We start from the raw sequence: 24026 nt of genomic DNA on the forward strand, positions 1-24026 counted from the left end.
CTCCGTACTGCAAGGTTTAGTCTTTCTATAAACGAAATGCTACCTTAAAAATTGTGAAATGCAAACTAATGTGAATGCACTCTAGGTATACGTGATAGTACTAGTAACATGCTTAAAGAAACAAGCAAACAAAGTAAAGAAACAGGTCGTATGTTGAGCTATAGTTATTAATTTCTGTGACATTTTGGTCTCTTGTGGAAAATTGTTTCATTGGCAATCATGCCATATCTTCTTTTTTTTTTTTTATAATTAATCACTTCAAATTGAAACACTCCACATTATTTTCGAAGACAACAAGAGAAAATTAAACAATGATGAGTTTCAGACAAATTCAATTATACGAGATCAAGACGTTTTTTTTTTAATATTTTTCAATCTGAAGTTGGTACAAATGCTATAGTTGATACGGTGTATTTGTTGATTAAAAAACAAACTTCTTCAGGAATCCTCACAGACAAGCCTTATAATGCCAAAGGACAAACTTCAATTCTTTATTCGTAGTATTATGACTTGGATGAAAGGTTGTCAAATTGATACTCATGCCACATCTTATAACTATGTGAACATGTATGGTACTATTGGAAAGGCTTTCAAACGACAACTTAAACTACCGGTTAACCGGTTAATCGGTCGAACGAATATCCGAGTAACCGGTTAGGCAAAAGTGTACGATTTGACAACACTAGTTTAAAATGTTGATCTTTATATGTAGTTAATTATAATTTTAGCTATTCAAGCATAAAAGTTGAGGGATTCTAGTGGTTCATATATGAGGGCTGATTGAGATCCTTCAATTCTGTATTCGTCAAATTTTATGCCATGTTTCTCTATTCTTTATAGATTTTGCCCATTATTCTCCAATCTGCATATTCTTAGACCTTTATTTAGCTGCCTTTATTCTCTATTTAATTTCTATTATTCTTTACTCTTTACCCCATCCCGACCTTATATATCTTTTATGGAATAAGAATGTATATAAGCAGTGCAAGTGCACTTTGTACATAGGAGTCTCTTGGAATAATATATTGCTCACTTCATTACAAGTATTTGATAGGAAGGTTGTTGCTCTTTATGAAATATCTGTTTACTTTACATTTTATAAATATAAACTACAATCATTAAATAAAATCATTTACAAAATTATTACCATCTGTTGAAGATGGCGCTTAAAACATTTATAGAATAATTGCTTCTGATTTCTTTCATGTTTATCTAACAGATATCTACTATAATATTTTGGTTTTGATAACAGAACTTGTTATTTTGTTGGTGTCTTGCTCTTTGGATATGTTTGTTACTTGATAAAAGTGCTGAGGTCTTACATAATTTTTTGACGGAGTTGTGTAATTGGTATCATACTTGTTGGGAGAGAAGGTGTAACCTCACAGTGCTCCATTAATAAAACCTGCCATATTAATTATTATTCTTGACAGAGATCATCTTTACCATATATACTTCAATGGAAGGAATGATTGTTTTTTTGTAACCAAGAATTTTCATTACTTTCCACATTGCAAAGACAGGTTTTTCACATATGATGACTTACAGTTCCTCATCTTGTGCTGACTATAGTAGAAGAATATTATCTCTCAGTCTTAGTCCAATTATTACATATCAGGTTTAAGTTTTGGTTAAAGACAGGTTAAATTTTGGTTAAAGGCAGGTTAAACCTTTATTTAAAGGCAGGTTAAACTTTTAGTTAAAGACAGGTAAAACTTTTGGTTTAAAGAGCTCAAAAAGAAAAGTTAAGGATAGTTTGTGGTCAACAATCAATAAGGAACTTACTGCAAACTCCTTTATTTTTGTGGGTATCAGTTTTCATGGATTAAGGAAAACTTGGATTTTCACTGATATTTGATTTTCTAGTTTCTGAAGAAACCACAAAATTCACAAAAACCAACGACAGATTAAAGTCATTGTTTTGAAAATCTATCAACTTTGAAGTTAAAATATATGTTCCTTTTTTAGTGAAATAGACTTAACTTAAATATGACTATGCCAACGAAGGGTTTGGCAAAAATTTCATGGTTCACAGAATATGGAAATGTGAAAGTGTTGGAGCATCACAGTGTCTTTTGAGTTGTCATGAAGTTAAGGACAAGGGTTCATGGTGATTAAATTTTTTCGCACTGTAGAAAAATAGCTGCACCTGAGGACGGCAAATAATTAAGAGAGATCACTGGTCCAGTTTAAAAATTATGGAACAAGCCAATGTTGCTTGTTCCATAATTTTTAAACTGGACCAGTGATCTCTCTTAATTATCGCAGATTACTTACTTGATTTGAATCAGTGTGGGCCAATTTCTAAAACCTCACATCACTCAAACTGGGATGGTACACGAAAAATTACAAAACAATTTTGAGTGACTACCAATAAACACATTTTGGCAAAAAATTATCACTTAAATCCTTGCAGCAACAAGCTTTTTTTTTTTTCTTTTTTTTTTTTAAAGTTCTTGATTGTAAACAAATTTTAGTGCATTATAATCCATCAACAATTATTGTTTAGTTAGATTTAATTAATAAATTACTCAATATTAAACACCTGAGATGCAATCCTCCTTTTAACCACATGTTTCTTCTGGTTTTCATGGGTAATGGAAAGATTTCATAGCTGGAAACCTAACCAATAAGCAGACAGTTTCTGTTTTAGTAAACAAATTGAAATCAGAAAAAGAATGATTCATTATGTAAAAAATAAGATCATAAAACAATTTGATTTCTATCCTATCTTTTTCCATGTTTTTCGGTGATTAAAAGCCATTGATTTGTAGCGCAAAAAGGATTTTCTGATAGATAAACTTCATTCTTAAGCCATGCTTGTTTGATTTTTTGAAATTGAGAAAAGATGTGCAGTAATATATCAATAAGGGGAACTAAATAAGGATCTCAGCGCTTTTCTGAAGCAATAAAAAGCTGAGAGATCAATCACTTTATGTAAGTATAATTGGAAATTAAAAATAACACCTCCTGAATCCACCCACTAAAAAACAATTTTGTTTTGATAATACAATAAGTAAATTATAGTATGGACTATAGTATTCAAATAGAATTACAACAGGTATGCAAAATTTACTTTTTATGATATTTGGTTTTTTTAAAGTTCAAAGTTAGTTTTTTTTTTCTGTACAAATTAATTTGGTATTTATTCAAACATTTAAAATATAAGAATGTTATATTAGAAAGATTTGACTGAACTTTATATTGGATAATGAGGAATTAATACTATAAAATTTTACAGCTGCCTTTTTGGAAGTGGATTAAAAAAAATCCTTTTTTTATGGCCCCACAGCGAAGTTGTTGGTGCCATAAAGTTTTACCCTTGTCCGTAATTCCGAAATCCCGTAATTCTGTCATCCCGCAACAAACAAAAAAAAAGTCTTTTTTTCTAAACCCTTTCAGATATTGGGCTGATTTTTGGTATGCGAGTTACTCATGATGAGTTACAGATCAAGTTAAAGTTTCATTCCGCCCGCTAAATTTTGCCAAAATTAAGGGTTTACAACTTTGAAAATTGTTGAAAATCACAGTTATACAGACTTATTTTCTATAACGCCTCCAGATTTTGAACTGATTTATGATATGTGAAACTACTATCATGTTTGTGTCCTCATATATCATAGAAATTGCAGATTTTTCAACTTTTTGAGACAGGGCCATGTGTGTCGCAATGACACATCTAGTTTTAAGAGAATTGTTTGATACATAAAGGATAAGCTCTGTATACAGCACTCCACAGTAGATATCTAAAGATTTTGGGGTTTTCTACACCTTGAATGAGCAGGGTGATATATGCAAAAGGAAGGATAATAGATACCAATTAGGGCTACATGTACTACCAATTTGGTGCATATATCATTCATGTATTGGTACATAATATACATAAATCTTTATACATATTTACATATATAATATATTATTTTAGGATTTATAAATACACTTTAACCTGCATGGTATGATCTGCTATCGATATGACAGTCACTGTGTTAACATTTGAGAACTTTTTAAAAAAAGAATTCGATGAAAAAATTGAGTGTCATTCTGACAATAATCTTTCCGCTTCACCTTGATCTATCATTTGTATTCTAAATGATGTAAAATCTCAAACTTTGTGTCTAGTCTGGATGGCAGGTGATAGTTTTCGGCATTGCATTAAGAGCCGATCTGAAACCATTCCACAGCTATAGTTGGTATCAGTACTTTTGATCTTAATGGTGTGGTAAAGATAGAACAGTGTGAATCAACTTGTTTTCCTATCAATTTTATCTTTGATTCTCTAGTATTTTTAGTCCTATGAACTCTTCACATAAATGATTTATATGCAAGCAAAATATTTAGCTTGAAAATAGTTTGTTACCGTCCACGGAATCTTCTCATTTTACACTGCTGTATATATATTACATCATCACCTAAAAGTTGTTAATGACAATATAGGGGAACAGATGTGCCGAGATCTTGTGTCGCTGAAGGACTTACAGTGTGTGACAGTCAAGGTCACAGTCATGTAAAATTTGATGAAATTTCTCACTTTAATCATAATTGGATGTTTTCATATGTTTCTATGTGCATTTTAATCTAGGATATATTATAAGATATATATGATTTTATTTCTATAAATTGCTGGATTTTAAATATGTTTTAGAATTCTTCTAAAGATCAAATTATTAATTTTAGTGGAATTTGTTTAAAAGGGGAAAAGACGTGCACTTACATGCAATCTGCAGTAAATGCCCATGAGACATTTCAGAAGGAACATTATTTTTTTGGCAGATATTGAAGTAAAAACCCTAAGGAAATGAGGCTTTCAAACTTGATTTTGTATTACAATGGAATTACTTTTTTGATAAATTCTTGCCAAGTGATTTTTGTTTTAATGGATTAAAAAGTATCTTAGATTATCAAACAATCTGGAAAATTTGATACATCTATCATAAAATGATATATGAAAATTTCTCAGGTTGATTAAAAAATGATAAACATCGTAACTGTGGATTGATTTTTATTTTCATTCTAGGTAAAAGACAAAGGTTGTTGTCTGAGGCCTTGGATAAAGTACCTCCCAAATCTTACGTTGAGGCTGTTGCAGCCACGTTGAAGTGGATAAGTGACATGGAGTCTGTACTTTTGACAGAAAAATATATGGTCTGTGATATAGAAACTATGGAAGAACAATTGCAGCAGTATAGGGTAAGTGAAATTTCTATTTTTATTTTTAAAGGATATGACTTTTGAAAACTTTTTTTATTCTATATTGCCAGATAAAAATATGTTCCGAATGCCAGATCAGCTCTAATCTTTGGTGGTAACCTCAAACCTTTTTGGCAAATTTCAGTGAAGCTATAGGTAGAGATACCTGCCTAAATTTATCTAAGTTTATGATAAATACTAGATTATTATTGCTGAAAAATAAAGTTGAACTCCTTGTCAAGCATGAGAAAGAACTGGAAAAATCTCAAATTTTCATTATGTATCATAGAAATTTAGATATTGCATTATTGAGAAAAAATTTAAATATGCTAATTTTAGAATTGATTGGTATTTGCTTTATGCTGCATCAGCACAAAAAAGGCTATATGGCAGCAAGGGTTATTTTAGAAATTTGGAAGTTTATCATTATTCAAATACACAACTTTTATACTATATTTGGTGCACTGATAAATAAAGTAAAAAATTATATGTATCACAACTGCTAAGTATATTTTTTTTTAAACTTTTGATACATAATAGCTCAAGGTTGGTACATAAACTTAACTTTTCCCATACATAATTTTACTCTTGTTAATTATACAAGGCTCAAACCAGGTTATATCCTTGAATATAGAATCCCGATAAATTAAAAAAGAGAACTATTAATATTAACATATTTGGAATCTTCTTACCACAAGTATTTCCTACTGCGACAGAATAACCTATAAGCTACAAATTCATGTCAAAGGAATGAAGTGACCTAGATACTATGGTTGATTGATCACATGTAGTGAAAGGTCAAGATTGAGGTTAACGTTCAGGTTAATACAGTTGGGTGTTAGTTTAATTTCAATTATCTTGAACCTTCATCCATTAATGTACTAGCATTTGAACCATACAAAATATTTGACAAAAGAATTGTATGACATGAATTTCATAGTTCAAGGTTAATAAAGATTCAATGTTGGATTTAAAGTTTTTATGCAAATATCAGGATTCATTAAACTTAATAACCTGATAGTGTAAGCAGGGAAGGTGTCATATGGGCTCTATTCATATTATTATTTTTTTGTGTAAAAATTCTTGTGTACACTCTTTATGTGAACATTATAATTCATCATTTTGGTGGCTCAGTGCTTCATGATGTCTTTGCATCTTTGGTTATATGACATTCAAAGGTGAAGAACAATTAAGACTATTTTTAGAAGATTTGTCAAGTGTTAAGATAGTAATTACATGTCCTCTTGACAGACTGATTTTTCGTTACACTGGTAATGTGCAGACACAGATTGATTTCTATTGATGTACTGGTGGTATCACCATACGCCAAGATAAGTAATCACTGAAGTAGCTTCTTCTATCAATATTTACATCATCAGTTTTACTTTGATATACAGACAGTAAATTATGTAATAACATTTGTAGAAAAAGGGACATTAGAGAAGTTTTTATATACTTAAAACAATTTCACACACATGCAATTAGAAATGGTAATGTGTTTCAAGAGACTACAAGCTTTCCTGGCTTACACAGCCAATGAGAGCCGTTGTCATTATTTTGTGTTGATAGTCTGTCTGTCTGTCATATACATTTTTGTACAATGTTCAGAAAGAACTAATGTTCAAATCAAACTGACCATGTCAACAATGCATTATGTATAAAAGGTCCTTTTTATGCCACACCTAGGGGCAAAACATTATGTTTTTAGGTCTGTGCCTTCATTAGTCAGTCTGTCTGTTCTGCTTCAGTCAAGTTTTTTGGACAAGGTATCTTTTGATGCAGTTGAAGTCCAATCAACTTGAAACTTCGTATGCATGTTCCCTCTGATATAATTATGATATGATCTTTCTTATGATAATGCTAAATTAGAGTTTTTACCCCAATTTTACAGTCCACTGTAAATAGAAAATGATACACGTGCGTGGTGCATCCATGTACTATGGACACATTCTTGTTTAAATTGTATCATTTTGATATGATTTGAAAAAGAAAAAAAACATCATTGCTGCCACTGAAAATAACGTTTCTGTGTGGTTCCCCCTTATACTCTTTAATTGATGAATGCCAAAGGTTGAGTAAATATTACCAGTGCATACATGACATAAGTAGCACATGTTTTAGGCATAATGCATGTTAGGTAAACTTATACAGACTTTTTGAAACAAAGAGAAAGAAAACAACTTTTTCAAAATATCTCTAGTTTTATTGTCTTCACAATCTTATTTGGCTGTCTTTCTTCCATTAGGAATTTGTACTCTCAAGATAAATATTTCCTTTTAAAAAAAAAAAATCTTTTTGATTGTTGAAATCTTCAGAATGTACAAAAAATAATAAGATTTAATGGATATTAGAAAGTTGAAGGTTTTAAGTGAGCATTTGTTTTGACACTTAAACATGTTGCTGTGTCAGAATCAGCTGTTATTTTAAGTAGATATTTTCATTAAGTCATCAAATCTGTCAGTTTAATAAAGTGTAAGGGGAGATAACTGATTTTATCTATGATAATTAACAGATCAAGGTTGGCAAAACATATGTAAGATTGCAATAAAGTCATCTTTATTTTTAAGAAAAGAATAATTAGCTTTTACAGTAGAATCCTCCTTTTTATGTGGCATTTTGACAAAGAGAAATATTTTATATTTTAATTTGAAAGATCTTTTTCACAAAGAATGTTTATATTGATAATGAAATCCTAAAGGTATGGACTGATTCCTACTTAAGAAACAAAATTTGTAAAAGACATATTGCTCTTCTGTTATGTCCATCCATCGTTCCATCCTGTGCTGTTTTACTGAAGAAAGAAACTGCTTTGACATGGTAGAAATTTAGTTATGGGCTGGACACTAAAATACTGGGAGAGATTCTAACTGTGTTTAACCAATAAATATGAAATTTCAGGTTCATGTAATCATTAAGTTGTCGACTTCTGGTATTTATATGAACTAGTATTGATATTTTCTCAAATATGTTTTCTTGTATTCTGTTAATTAATTTATTGACCTCAGACCATGTATGTGGGGGGGGGGGGGGGGGGGTTCGGAGTGGTCCTGATTCCGATATCCGGGGCTTACAAACATATATTGAAATCTTGAGGTCCCAAATTAAAAAAATTTAAATCCCAACATCCCAAAATTCTAAAAAAGAATTCCTGGATCCCAAAAGGGTCAATCCTAAAATCCTGAGCTTAAAAACACCAGACCCTGACGTTCTGAAAAAGGTCATGCCCCCCCTCAAGAATGTTCTTACTTTAATATTTGAAATAGTTCTTGATTAATCAGACATTTTAAAATAATTTTTTGAAATACTTTATATTTTGTACAGAATTTGCAATCAGATTTACAAGAGCACAATGGGAGCCTGGACTACATTAACAAGACAGGCACTAACTTAATAGGGAAGGCAGCAACTGAGGACCGAGCATCGAAACTCAAGACTGATCTCAATGATCTAAACACTAGGTGGAGCCAGGTGTCTGTTGTCATTGACGAAAGACTAGACAAAATTGAAAAAGCTATTGGTCAACTAAAAAAGCATAAGGTAAGGATTTTATATGATAAGAGTAAGTATATAACAGATACATTTAGAGCACAATGCTTTTAATCAACATGCTGTCAATTTCAAAATCACATCTATTTACAATGTTGTATGTTTTATTGGTTAGTTGCTTTTAAAATTATTAACTTTGCTTCATTGATTCACTGTTTATTCTTGATTCAATTGACTTGCCCATTTGACCTTGTTTTCATTGATTTACTGTACTTACCCTATTCATTGTGCTTTCATCAATTCACTTAACATATCCTAATTAATGTGTATCATTGAATCATTTTATCTATATGATTTACTGTGTGTCATCCATTCACTTTACTAATCTGAATCATATTGTGTCATCCATTCACTTTACTAATCTGAATCATATTGTGTCATCCATTCACTTTACTAACCTGAATCATATTGTGTCATCCATTCACTTAACTAACCTGAATCATATTGTGTCATAGATTCACTTTACTAACCTGAATCATATTGTGTCATTGATTCACTTTAATAACCTGAATCATATTGTGTCATTGATTCACTTTACTAACCTGAATCATAGTGTGTCATTGACTCACTTTACTAACATGAATCATATTGTGTCATTGATTCACTTTACTAATCTGAATCATAATGTGTCATCTATTCACTTTACCAACCTGAATCATATTGTGTCATCGATTCACTTTACTAACCTGAATCATATTGTGTCATCGATTCAATTAATAACCTGAATCATATTGTGTAACTGATTCACTTTACTAACCTGAATCATATTGTTTCATCTATTCACTTTTCTAACCTGAATCATATTGTGTCATCGATTCAATCAATAACCTGAATCATATTGTGTAACTGATTCACTTTACTAACCTGAATCATATTGTTTCATCTATTCACTTTACTAACCTGAATCATATTGTGTCATCGATTCAATTAATAACCTGAATCATAGTGTGTCATTGATTCACTTTACTAACCTGAATCATAGTGTGTCATAGATTCGCTTTACTAACCTGAATCATATTGTTTCATCTATTCACTTTACTAACCTGAATCATATTGTGTCATCGATTCAATTAATAACCTGAATCATATTGTGTCATTGATTCACTTTACTAACTTGAATCATATTGTGTCATAGATTCACTTTACTAACCTGAATCATATTGTGTCATCAATTGGCTTTACTAACCTGAATCATATTTTGTTATTGATTCACTTTACTTACCTGAATCATATTGTGTCATAGATTCACTTTACTAACCTGAATCATATTGTGTCATCAATTCGCTTTACTAACCTGAATCATATTTTGTTATTGATTCACTTTACTTACCTGAATCATATTGTGTCATCACTTTACTTACCTGAATCATATTGTTTCATCGATTCACTTTACTTACCTTAATAACTTTGTTTAATTGACTCACTTTACCTACATGATTCCCTTTTTATCATTGATTCATGTGATCTACATGATATACTCCTCTAATATGATTGAATCACTTTGTTTTATTGATTCATTTTACTTATATATGATTCATTTTGGGTCACTAATATACTTTATTTGTCTGATTTGCTTTGTGTCATTAATATGCTTCTCTTCCCTGAAACCTTTGTCTTAGTGATTCACTTTATTTATTAACATTGTTTTGAATGTTTCACATTGGTCATTAATATAACCATTTACTGATTCACATGTTTAGTGATTATTATGACTTAAATTGTTTACTTTGTCAAACAGATTTACACATGTCTGTAAAAGCATGGGAAACAAAAGTTTAGAGTGTCTTTGTTAAGGAGGAGAGTAGAGCATGTTTACATTTTCTGTTTGTTTAGTTCCATAAATAAGTAGACAAAAGACATATATTATCACTTTGTTAAGTTCCGTAAACAAAACTCATAGGTAAAGACTGAACAAATTTGTAGATAAATTTTGAGCAGTTTACATATTTGCCGTCAGAATATATTTGTAGTACATTGTTCCATAAGGGTACACACCCATGTTGTATATTTGATTATTAACATATTAGATAATACTTTATTGGCATTAATTTCCTTGTACCCATCCTATTTATTACAGTACTTTGGTACTATTTACTTAGAGGTGCATTCAGTACTTCCCCGTGTTGATATTAGATATTGACTACAATGTTTTTGTTTGTTATCTTTATGCTATCTTTTATCTGACTATGCATCTTATTATAATATTTATTTTGATGATGGGCTACTCCCAATGTTTAATAGGTATTTCTTATTTTTGTATGGAGTCTTGTCAAAATTGTAAATTTAATTCAAGATGAGGACGAAATCCACAGAGCAAATGGAAAGTCATGCACACCTCCCTCCCTCTATTCAAAAATAACATAAAAAGCAGAGTTAAAAAAAAAAAAAATAATAGCCTAAAAAATAGGTTGTAAGTTTATTATTGAGGTAAGAGTACATGGCATATTTGTTCTACTGTAAGCTCCCACTGTAGTTCTTCATTTTATATGAAAATGCTGACTGAAATTCAATAATATAATAGGAAATAATAGTCTTCATAAATAACTTACAACACAGTGCTAAATTTAGACATGTTGTAAATACTGCAAAAGTAAAATTAAGAATAGAAATTTGGACTGTGTCAAAGAGACAACAACCTGTCCAAAGAGCAGAAAACAGCCAAAGGCCAACAAAGAGAAAAGCCTGTAACTGGAGGTGTGCTTCAGCTGGCCCCTGAACAAAATATGTACTAGTTCAGTGATAATGGACCTCATACTAAACTTCTTAATATATATATAAAAAAAAAAAACATAGTATAATACAAGACTAACAAGGCCATTATGAGGCTCCTGACTTGGGACAGGAATGGAATGCATGAAAATAATTACTTCATAACATTAAAAAATATATAGTGATAATAAATTAGTGCATGTTGTGCAGAAAATCTTTGTTATAAAGTAAACCCTCTGTTCAGTAGGTATAACTTTTAACACCCATTTGATTAGCGTTAAAAAGAGCTTACAGATTGTTTGCAGCCAAAGAAAGGTTTAATCATATGAGACTTAATTTAATGTAATCTTAATCCAATAGTATGAAAAACCCCGTTCGACAGCAGTATTCGGATTGACTTCGGTGCCCTTTATCTCATGTACATGCAGATTTTAAATTCTGAAGTACAAAATTAATTTGAAATTTGTCACATATAGTGTTTGTTTGAACAGTGGATTTATAAACGTTTTGTAGTTTTGTAAATGTAAATTAGATTGGAGTGTTTTTATAAATAATTTTACAAGTCTTTGAAACTGAAGTTAATTTGTCACTAGCATACATTTAACTTTAGATATGTTGACAAATTTTGTGTCTTTATGTAAACTAAGGGTGTTTGTTCACAGTGTTAAACATGTTTAAGTAGTTAGAAAGTAGATCAAGATTAGGAATGTTTGTATAAGGATCTATGTTCTCTTTATAAAGACCTGAATAACATGATTGTCTCCTGTACTGGGAGTGCATACAGGTTGTAATCTTGTGGTTTCAAGAACACTTAAAAGTAAATGCAGAATCACATAGATAATATGTAAAAGATTGATATACCCTTCATCCTGCAAAGGGATGATATTCACTTGTAATGTAAAGCAGGGGCAGATTATATTGGGGAAGGGGTGTCCTTTGATCAGAAAACTAATTTCATCTCTCTACCCTCAGCGCTATTATAACCATTATTAACAATTATCTCCCCTTTCCTCAAACCCTGGTTCCTCCTCTATTAATGTTTTTGGGGGGGTCTTAATTATTTTTCATTTTTTTTCTTTGAATTGGTATTTAAATTTTTGCCTTCTCTCAACTGTATTTCCATGTTTTTGGAAATCACTATTTTAAAGAGATAAAGGTTTCATCTCATTTTGACCAGGGCCTGGAAGGCTGAGTAGTTTAGGTTGTTTATCTACAATGATCTAGCCTACAAACACTTGAGGTTGTGGGTTGAACACTGTAATAAAAATGACAGGTGCTTTTGGGCTACAGTCTTGTATTGATTGGGATTTCTAGTGTTCCTGCTTTTAAGTCTTCAGGCTACCTATCCTAGGCCTCACATGTAAAAGCTAAGAGTGCTGAAATCAATCCTGATTCCTATTTGGAGCTGGAATTTTTTTTTTTGTTAGAGTGGAGTAACACTTACTGTTACTGAATTATGCTGTAGCCAATTGTGATTTAAATTCCTCATTAAAGTGCACACCTTACTTGTTCAAACAGATTCATAAAAGCTTTCACAGTTTTGTAAAAATAATGAACTTTAGTAGTAGGAAACTCACGTTTTAGCATGTTATGTAGAATTTTCATGTCATCCAGTTTAAATGTTGGGGTTTTTTTCAGCTGAGTCCCTCTTTATGAGTGCTTAAAGAATAGGTTGTACATATATCTGTGTCCACACTTAATTTATAACTTTATTAAAGTTGCATGTGGTTCACTATAAAGTTGCCTTTTAATTTTGTTCATTGTGCATAATCATTAAAGTTTAATAAGATAGTTTAAAACTAAGTATAGTTTTTGTCACCTAAAGCATAAAAATAGATACACATGATTAATGTCTTTTAAGTTTAATCAATACACAAATGACACACTTCATTTGTTTTCATTTAAATTTTATGAATGAAATAAAAAAAGTATAGTCTGCTAAATATAACAAACTTCCTGTGGGACAGTCCACTTTCCATACAAGGGATGATAGCTTCTTGACCTACTTTCATTTTCTGATATAAACATTGATTAAATGTCTGATGAGGTACAATTCCAGCATCAAAATGAATTTTATGTTTAATTTTATTATTACAGAGTCAGACAAGTGGTTTAAATCAATGGATCGAAGAAATGGATGTGTTCCTTCATGCTGACGACCCCACCAATGGGGACCTACCAACATTAAATGCACAGTTGAATGAGAGCAATGTAAGAGTAGTTATGTTATCTTATAGGGTTACATGTATGACAGTCATGCAAGGTGCTTGTTTACAAAATCTGCATTATTAGCTAGGTAAACAACATGTAGACTGTGTAGTTAACCAAAGAATATGACAGGTAGGATTTAATGCAATACTTTTTGATAAATCGTCTGCAGTCATAAAAATATTCAGGTGCATATGCTGCACCCTGTATTAATACATAATAATGCAAGTTGTCATCTTTTTAAAAACCAAAATTTTTAATTCAACCGTAAGTATTCAAATCATTTTAATTTTTAGGCACAATTAGGATAAGTACATTATTTACTACCATATATATTTATTTAACTTAAGTTTCATTTTTTTAACCTTGTTCTATCTGAACTGAATGTTTTAGTGTCAGTAATGTTACAAAAGGTATTTGCATAAAACTTAAATTTCCATATGATTTATGTATAAATTTGATGCAATAAAGATGCAAATTGAGGAAAGATACTCTTAAATTATCTTCTACACAGTGGTGTCAAAGTTGTACAAACATTTCATTTTTCCCAACCTAAAGAAGATTAAATCCACACTATTGTGATCTGTTGTCATATATTCCTCATAACCCAGGTCTGCTCTACACATTTTATCAAATGATATTTCATTTGTAACAGTATAAATATATCAAGTTATCATTAGAAGATTGCAATCTTTATAGCTTAGCTGAAGGACCTTTTTCAGGTCTTGCAAATGGACCTTATTTTTTTTAAGGAGTTAGAAATAAACCTTATAGTTTTGACTCTTAAAATAAAGATTAATTTGTTTGGGATCCAGGAGAGAATGTTTGATTGTGATGACACCTTTCCTACCCTCCCTCTTAATATATGATAAATTGTATTAGTTCCCTTCCCCTATCTAACCAAGAATGCTGATGTAGAAAGGTATTTGGAGCTAATATGTTTAGAGACCTCTTATGTTAGTACATCTTTCCTATATTGCCAAATGATGAGAGAAATAGTTTACTTCGATGTAAAAAAAATGTTCTGATAAAAATTTTAAGGAAGTAATCTAAAACTCTATAGACTTTATGGCATCAAAATTGATACCATTCAAATGTTCACTGTATGAAAGAATCGGCACTGTTTATATTATTTGAATACCAAACCCTGCAACTTTTGCCTCAAATGATAATGCCTAGCTTTGTTTAAAACTATAGATTAATCTTCAGCATTATTTTGCTGTCAAAGCTTGAAAGGTTAAGTACATGTATGTAAAATCTTGTACATGTATTAGTAAGTTTTACAAAGTCTTTTGAAGTAACAAGTACATATATCTTTTGAGAATATTCTCTGATATCTTTTAGTTAAAGGCTATATACTGTCAAGCATATATCCTGTTTGAATTATAAGTTTTTGGTGTACATGATTTTTTTTTAAAACATGATAGAAAATACAGGTAGATAACAAAAAAAAGTCCATGTTAATTATACTGATAATTTTTAAATCCAATATTTAACCACCAATACAAGCTGACATTGTTCAAACACTATCGACGAGAGAAAATATTTCTAATGAAAATTTTATGACACTGTAATATTGACCAAACCTTTATTTAGATGGCTAGCTTAGTTTTGAGTTCCGTCAAAATAAGAGCAGAAATAAAAAGGTTAGTCGAAGTCAAAACAGTTATAAACACTCATAAATCTATAGATATTATATTCAAAGAAGTACTTTCATAAAATGAGAATAAACTTGTACTTTATAAACTAGTATAATTTGTCACATATCAGGTATGATGCTTGATCCTTATAGAGTAGGGGAAGACAAAATTGGGAAATTCAGGGGAGGATTGTTTACGTCCTATCCTTAATTTTGTATTATTTCCTGATTCAAAACCTAATTTCCAAGAACTATTTGTTTGATTCTTTTTTCAAAATGAATTTAAAAAATTAGATCTTATTCAATTCTTTTATGGTCGAGAGAAATTAATTTTTTCGAAAACTTCAAATATCAGGTTTATTTTTACATAGAATTACCTTTTGGTAGTGTTGATTGTTTTTACTACATGTGTATATATTACCCAGGTCTTTAAACTTACTTAAACAGGTTCTATAGATATTTCTATAGCCATGTATTAGACCACCATAATTCAGCTAACACACAGTATCAATAATTGGTTACATAATTTGTATGATTATCATGATCTAAAGTTAAAATTTAAATGCACAAATTACTTATCAGAATCATCTCAATGCTTGTTAAAATTAGTTGAATAAAGTAATTGTCAAGCTTCCATCAGATTGATAATATTGACAGATTAAAGCCAATTTGTAAAGTCTTTGATCATTTAACTGAAATCTTTAGATTAGTATTAAAAACCAGATTGCCCTTAAGGAAAATGTTTTCTCCAGTTTAATGTTTATTTTTCTTAAGTTACTTAAATAATTCCGGATTTCTAAGTTCCATATAAAATGGCTGTAAATCTTGTCAAAACAGTACAGATAAAAAAAATAAGTTTCAAAGTCAAATTGTTGGATTGAACACTTAGACATACAAATAAAAACTAAAGCGTGCTTTACATGCAGACACCCTACCTATACATACTGACACACCTTGAATTAGAAGACATGCACGATAAAGACAATTGATATGTCAAGGTGAACAGTTCAATGTTGGTTGACCTATAGATGTCTTTACTGTTTTTGTTTCTTGTTTGTTTGCTGTATCAATAACTTTTACACCTCATCTTGTTGTGTCCTTTAAGTTTTAGAAGTTTTTTTCCCTAAAAAGTTCTGCAGATTATTTTGTACATACATGTACATTGTGTAAATTCTATCTAACCTACAGTCACCACAGATCATAATAATATGCCAGTTATTTGTTTAAACTTCAATAAAACGGATTATGAATATGGTTTTGGCCTAAAGATATGATTATTAAATTGTTCAAAAGCTTAAGTCAGACATTTTTGTGAGTCATAATAATTTGTGACTTTTAACATTGGAAATAGAGACTAAAATGTAAATATTGTCTGTCCGTGTTGTCTGCAAGGTCAAAAGGTAATTTTATTTTGTTTGCTTTTCTGTTCAAGTGCAAATTTAAATGAAATTAGTTTTTAAAGAAATGTAAGATTTTATTTGGTATGGTATACATATAAGTGATCAAACAAGCATGTGTTTTGTGTTTTAAATAAATAGGCATACATCCTAAACATCAAAGAGACATGATAAAACTTTAAAAGACTCAAGGACGGCAACATACAGTTTTCAACTTTAATATTTTGTTTATTTATTTCTCAGAGCACCTGAGATCACACCCAGTTATTGGTGGGGTTTATGTTGCTCAGTCTTGATCAGTCTTGAGTTTTCTGTGTATATTATAATGTTTTGTAAAGTTCTGTTGTTGTCCTTTAAGTGTTTTTTTTGTGCCACATTGTCATTCCTCTTGCCTCTTACACAATGTTACAGCTAATTTCCTAAAGCATGTAGAGGAAGACTTTAGTTAGCTTGCTTGCTTTGTTTTTATATTGTACAATCATTAGGATAACACCCAATTAAATTTAAATATTATATATACAGGTTAAACTATGTCTATATATATTGTTTAAAGATGTCAATCTTATTTTCAAAGCTTGCATAAACAATTATAAAAACAAAGCAAGCAAGCCAACCAAAGTTTTGCTTTACATGCATTAGGAAATTAGCTGTAATTTTTTTTAACTTTTGTCTCTTCAATTATTTAATTTCCAAGCATGCAACAAGAAATAGGCTGATTATGAATCCGTGTAACATAAATTTTGTATCAGCAATCAACAAAACTGGCATTCACAAATACAAGTACTTTAACTTAAATGGGAGAAAAAATAACGCAAACAGAAGTCTGTTCATACGTTTAATGATCTAGAAGCATGACCAAAACAGTTTTAAAAATAGTATTTTTTAATTAATTAAGCATCACTTTGATAAAAACTCACTAAAACATCAATAAACTTTAGCATATGTTTTTTTCTCATAATAGGTTTGACCTTAGAATCTATAAACAATCGGTCATTAAATATTTCTTTATTTCTTTCAGGGTGTTCAAGAGGATATTAAAACTCTACAACAGAATGTCAACAACATCAACGACTTATGCAAACAACTTCTGGTGGAGGCGGAGCCTAATTTCGGTGAACGTCTTGTGACTGAAATAAATAGTTTGAACGAAAAGTGGGCACAAACTGTAAAACTTGCTCAGGAACAAAATACACGTTTAAAAATGGCATTAAAAACAAGTGAATCAGTTTATAACAGAATTAAGGAATTAAACGAGTGGCTTGAACCAATCAAAGAAGATATTTCTAATAAGGACTATTCTGTGGAAAACCCTAATGACTTGAATGTCAAAAATAAAAAGTTCAAGGTCAGTAAAATATGATTGGGTATATATTTACACATGTCTCTAGAGATATCTTTTAGTTTACTTGATATTCGTACTATCTTTTGGTTTATATGATATCTATTAAATCGAGAGATATATCTTTTGATTTATATGATGTCCATATCTTTAGAGATATTTGTTGGTTTATATGATATTTATTACTCAAGAGTTATCTTTTGTTTTAAATGATATCTATTAGTCTAGAGATATATTTGTTGGTTTATATGATCTTCATTAATTAAGAGATATTTTTTGATTTATATGATATCTGTTATTATCACTATTTTATGAAACATTCCTTTGATCTTACTGACTGATAATTTCCTTTCTCAGCACAGTAGAGTGATAAAAAAAAAATTATTGCTAGAAATTAAGGGCGCACATGCTGTTATCAAGGAAACTAACAACTTTGTCATATTTAAAAAAGCAATGAACAGATTATCATTGGTCTCAACTCAATTGCTTTTCTCACTTTTGCAGAGATGGACTAGCTATTCATATATCTACCTTAATTTTAAACATGAGAATTAAGCAAAAACAAGTACTGTGGATTCATTTATTTTCATGGGTACCAATTTGTGGATTGAGGAAAACTTGCATTTTGATGGATATTTGCTTTTGTGATTTTGCCAAACATTTGATTTCGTGTTTCAGTTGTAAAACCCTTGAAAATTGGCTTCTAAAAAATAATAACGAAATTTACAGTATATTATCATGATTATTTGCAATAAACTTTAAAGTTATTCTTTTTTAAAATGAATTATATATTTTTTTCAGATTTTGAAGACAGAGGTGACCTCTAAAGAGGATGAAGTAAACAAAGTAAATGAAGAAGCCAATGAAATGTTAAACTGTGCTCCATCAGGCTCGCTACAGGAATTAGCTCGTGCTCTGATGAGACTCAATGCTCTGTGGACGGATGTTTACAATAGGGTGGATCATTACTCACAACTCTTCTCTTCATCTGAAACTCAGTGGAAAAAATGGAAAGGTTAGTATACAAGTGGATTCGTTATAAATGGTTGTGTACTAATTGTCGAAGATTTGTTGGTAAATTATGAATTTAATTGTTCACTGAACTCAAAAAAATTTATAGGTGGCTTGTTTGCAGATTTTGGCAAAACCAATCACAAAATCAAATCCCTGAAATTACATTTTTTCTAAATCCACAAAAAAAAAGATTTAATCCACATTGTCAGTTTGCTTTATGCATGACTGTCATAAATAGTCATCAAAATTTGTTTGTCAGATTATTTTCATAATGTTATTTTTGCTTAAATAAGTCTCAGGAAAAACTTACCTAAAAAAAAAACACCTTTGCGGTCTTGTGCTTCCCTGCTAAGCTGGTGACATTAAGGAGTAAAAGCAAAGACTGGTCAATTTGAAGTCAGAATAATTCGTCTAGTTTAGGTAACATGTCTTCCTTTGGACTGTCCTGAAACTACCATATTAAAAAACCAACTGAGCTTGTTGGTCAAGTGCAAAGTAGGGTTTATGTTCTCGTCCTGAATTTGCATTAGTTTAAACATATTTATTTATAGTGGATTGGGAAACAAGTTTTGCAACTTATATTAATCCCTTTCCACTTTGCGATTGCGAGTGCTGCCTTGTAGCGGCATTAGCCTACTCTTTTTCGAAATCTACAAGGGTGTCTTTAACGTGCAAGAGATATGGCTCTCTCTTAACACGGGTCAGCCATTTATCTTCCCCTTCCCACGGACTATCATCGTTTCCTCAAGACCATACTCGCAAATGGTGTCAAGGGAGCATTAAATTTACCACTGGCCATCCTTCCATCATTAAGAAAACTTGTACTACAAAACAAAATACAAAACAATACATATACATTTATAACGAAATGCCCTAAATATCTTTTATAATCTGTGAATATATTACTACTATTTGAAAGTTATTCAGTTGTATTTTAATTTCTAGGTATGTTGGATGAAGAAAAGAGACATTTGGGTACATTTGAACGGAAAGTGAAGAAATCCCGTGGATTTAGTTCTGATGCTGAAGACATTTCTGAGGAACTTGATGTAAGTAGTGGAAAACCCAATTATTGTCTGACAAAAATGTTTTGACACTATTTATATTTGGAATTTCTCTCCAATATTTCCATGTTGAGTCAATTTTCCAAGATCCAAATTCTAAGTTCTGTTTTATAAAAAAGAAGATGTGGTATGATTGCCAATGAGGCAACTCTCCACAAGAGACCAAATGACTCAGAAATTTACAACTTTAGGTCACTGTACAGCTTTCAGCAATGAGCAAAGCCTATACCGCATAGTCAGCTATAAAGGGCTCTGCAATGACAAATGAATAACAATACAAACGTACCGTATTATACATGGTTTAAGAGTTATGACTCCAGAAAACAATGTATGTTTCTGTCCCAATGTAATGCATTTGCTTGATTATGTAATTTCTGGAAATATAAGCAATATCAATTATTTAATTTTTACTAAGTTTGCATGTCCTTTAGGACCAGAAAAATTCAATCAGCTTGGCCTTATTATTTACATTGAATTTGACTTTTTTGCACTGTGTCAGTTTTCAAGGTCTGACACAGGTTAATTCTATTTCCATAACCTTTAAGCTAAATTTAAAATCAAATGACAGAATGTACTTTGATTTGATGAAATATTTTATATTTATTATGTAACCATGCCTTGTGTAATAAAACTCATTGTGTGTTGTCTGCCACATGCTGCTATAGTGTCGTGACAATACTGAATGGAATAATAATATTCTAGTCAGATAAAGATATTTCAGTATAATTTTGCATCTTGGAATTTATAACAGTATGGATTACCAAAAGAAAATTTGATAATATAATAAAAGGGAATGACAAGAAAAGGTTCGATTGGATAGATCTGTCCTAGAATTGATAATCTGTGGATGACCAAAATAAGAATTGAAAATATATTAAAAGTGAAAAACTAAAAAATCTGTGATTTTAAAGTTTAAAGGTTGGTTGATGGACCTGTCCTGGAATTTATAATATGTGGATAGACCTTTCAAAGGCTATTAAATAGTGCAATACAACAATAAACAGATTTAGAATGAAAGATGTACATTAATTGGAACACATTTATCTTAATGATTAAATTAGCTAATGAAGAAGCTTGATATTTTTTTGTGCAGGATATTGAAACGAGTTTGAGGGACCATACATTAGAGAAGAAGACAGCCCTGTGTCAGTTAGGACAAGATCTGATGGCAAACTCAATCATGACTGACGTCATCAAAAAAGAGTTAGAGGATCACTCCAATCAGTGGAATTCTTTGGACTTTCAGGTAATAATATTTATCATTCTTCAAATATCATTGGATTGTTATATTTAAAAATGGCACTATATTTAAGGTCAAGGAACAGTAAATGGGCTTTGTCGCAGATTTTTCTAAAAAAATTGCATACAACCTTGGCTTGTTGAACTACAACTGAAAATCGAAAAAATAATACATTTATCTCTTTTATGATCTGAAAAATTGCAGATTGATTTCTTTTAATACGGGTGAATATTCGTATAGAAAGCACATAAAATCGGCGAAAACCCTTCTAAAATTTGTCTTAAAATAGCCAAATCTCTTATTCTACTCCATAGATATTTCTTAAAAAACTATATATTGTTGACACATAAATTTCTGTTTTAATGATATAAAATAATCATAGGGTCACCGACTTCGTTTTTTGTTTAATAATCAATTTGTTACCTTGTTGGTAGTGAAAAACGTCAAAAACCAACGTTTTACAGGCTGCAACGCGTTAACGTTACGATTTTTTCGACGTTTTGTTGGATTTCTTCACAAAGAACGCAACTTTGAATGATGTATACCGTAAAAACGAAGTCGGTGACCCTATCTTTATTTTGCATCATTATAACGGAAATTTATGTATCAACAACATATAGTTTTTTAAGAAAAATCTATGGAGTAGAATTAGAGATTTGGCGATTTTAAGACAAATTTTAGAAGGGTTTTCGCCGATTTTATGTGCTTTCTATACAAATGTTCACCCATTTTGTAAGAATTTAATCAGTAATATTTCAAATAATAATTGAGATAAATGCATTATTATTTCGATTTTCAGTTGAAGTTCATCGAGCCAGAGTTGTATGCCAAATTTTACTGAAATCTAAGACATAGCCCATTTACTGTAACTTGACCTTAAGGGACACAATTTGAGATTGCTTTCTATGCTATTTTGTTATGAAGATAGAACTTCAAAAGTTTTAGTACTAGCTTGGGACCATCTTCAGAAACATAGCTAATTGTTGGTTATCTTTAATTGTTTTCATTTATACAAATTACAATTTTTATTCTTGGGTTATTATTTTTCATGGGTTTAGGTTAGCCACAATTTATGTGTTCACCCAAACCACCCAAGCAAACTAGTTTATGTTTTGTTTTTTATAGTTAATTTATTAGTTACAGCACCGTTCTGCACAAATGAAAATGTAATCTGTCTGATTGAAAAAATTTAAAAAGCAGCACCTTGTAAAACTTTTGTTTTTTTGCACAAAATGAATTTGAAATAGAACCGTCTTGTCAATAGAAAAAACCTGAATGTATGAGTTAACTTCTTCATTTCACATTCTAGGCAAGGGAGAGAATTCAGGATTTAGAACAGTCAATAAACAAATCTCAATCAATAGAGAAACAGATTTTAGAGATGTCAAGTTGGATGTCTGACGTTAGAGACATGTTACAACAGAGGTTAGATGCTGATGTACTGGCTGGTGATGTCCCTGAGGAATATCAGGTAAGCCCAGTAGTCAGCACTTCGGTGTTGACATAAATATTAATTATGTGGTCATTTTTATAAATTTCCTGTATACAAAACTATGAATTGATAGAAAAACTAAGGATTTTCTTGTCCCAGGAATAGATTACCTTAGCCGTATTTGGCACAACTTTTTGGAATTTTGGACCCTCAATGCTCTTTGACTGTATACTTGTTTGGCTTTATAACTATTTTGATAGGAGCGTCACTGATGAGTCTTTTGTAGATGGAACACTTGTCTGGCATACTAAATTATAACCCTGGTACCTTTGACAACTATTTTTAGGAAATTGCAAATTGACAGGTCTATTGTAAAGACTTGATTGACATCTATATTACTGCAACTGATTCAAATAAGATTGAGAATGGAAATGGGGAATAGGTCAAAGAGACAACAACCCAACCATAGAGCAGATAACAGCCAAAGGCCACCCATAGTTTTCATTGCAGGTAGAAAGCTGGAAATATTCTAATGAGTAGTTAATAATTTATTTTAAAAAAGCAATAGATGGTAATATACTGTAAACCAACTTATTTTCATGGATACTTTATTTTGCGTTTTACCCTTTCTTGACCACTTCGCCGCTATTTAATTTCGCGATTAACTGATTTCATTGATGAAGTTCATTAAGAAAAGATCAATGATTGACATATTCGTGACGATTTATATTCGTGTTATTTTTCTACTTGCAAAAGTCGCGAAAAATAAATCACTCGCGAAAATAAGTTGTTTTAAAGTACTTGTTTGTTATATGATGACTTCTAAATGCTGATTTGCATTGTGAATGGTGGGGGATTGTTCAATTATTTCTCATTGACATATAACCCTGGTCTTCTTTTATTCATATGAAATGATGAATGAAAAAAAGAAGCTATGATAATTAAAAGAGGCATCATGTCAATAAATCCAAATCATTTCTGTTTCAGTCTTTAAATGAAGAAGTAAAGCAACAAGAAGATTTATTAAAAGAGTTGGAGAAAGTATCAAAAGATTACAAGGCACAAGGAAATGTTGAGGGATACGAAAGATTAGAAAACCAGATTAGTCTCCTCAATGTATGTAATCTAGATGTAACAAATTAAAGTCAATATGTCAATTTCTTAGTGCTTTTTGGTACTAATTTCAGCCAATCACCAAACATACCCAGTTAATTCTGTATTTGTACTTATGCTAGCCTTTCTTATTCTTAC

At 30.7% G+C, this 24026-nt stretch overlaps 1 protein-coding gene across 4 annotated transcripts in view; it reads left to right on the forward strand.

Annotated features, from left to right (window-relative positions):
* LOC134687435 (dystrophin-like) overlaps positions 1–24026 on the forward strand; it is a 201749-nt gene that overhangs the window by 75724 nt on the left and 101999 nt on the right. For all 4 annotated transcript variants that reach the window (XM_063547729.1, XM_063547730.1, XM_063547731.1 and 1 more), the window contains 9 exons: positions 5015–5187; positions 8509–8724; positions 13540–13653; positions 17705–18031; positions 18827–19040; positions 19985–20088; positions 21197–21349; positions 22653–22814; positions 23763–23891. In XM_063547729.1, the coding sequence (XP_063403799.1) occupies positions 5015–5187; positions 8509–8724; positions 13540–13653; positions 17705–18031; positions 18827–19040; positions 19985–20088; positions 21197–21349; positions 22653–22814; positions 23763–23891 (1592 nt within the window). The remainder of the gene's footprint in view (positions 1–5014; positions 5188–8508; positions 8725–13539; positions 13654–17704; positions 18032–18826; positions 19041–19984; positions 20089–21196; positions 21350–22652; positions 22815–23762; positions 23892–24026) is intronic.

Source organism: Mytilus trossulus, chromosome 10, assembly GCF_036588685.1.
Source record: "Mytilus trossulus isolate FHL-02 chromosome 10, PNRI_Mtr1.1.1.hap1, whole genome shotgun sequence".
Taxonomy (NCBI): domain Eukaryota; kingdom Metazoa; phylum Mollusca; class Bivalvia; order Mytilida; family Mytilidae; genus Mytilus; species Mytilus trossulus.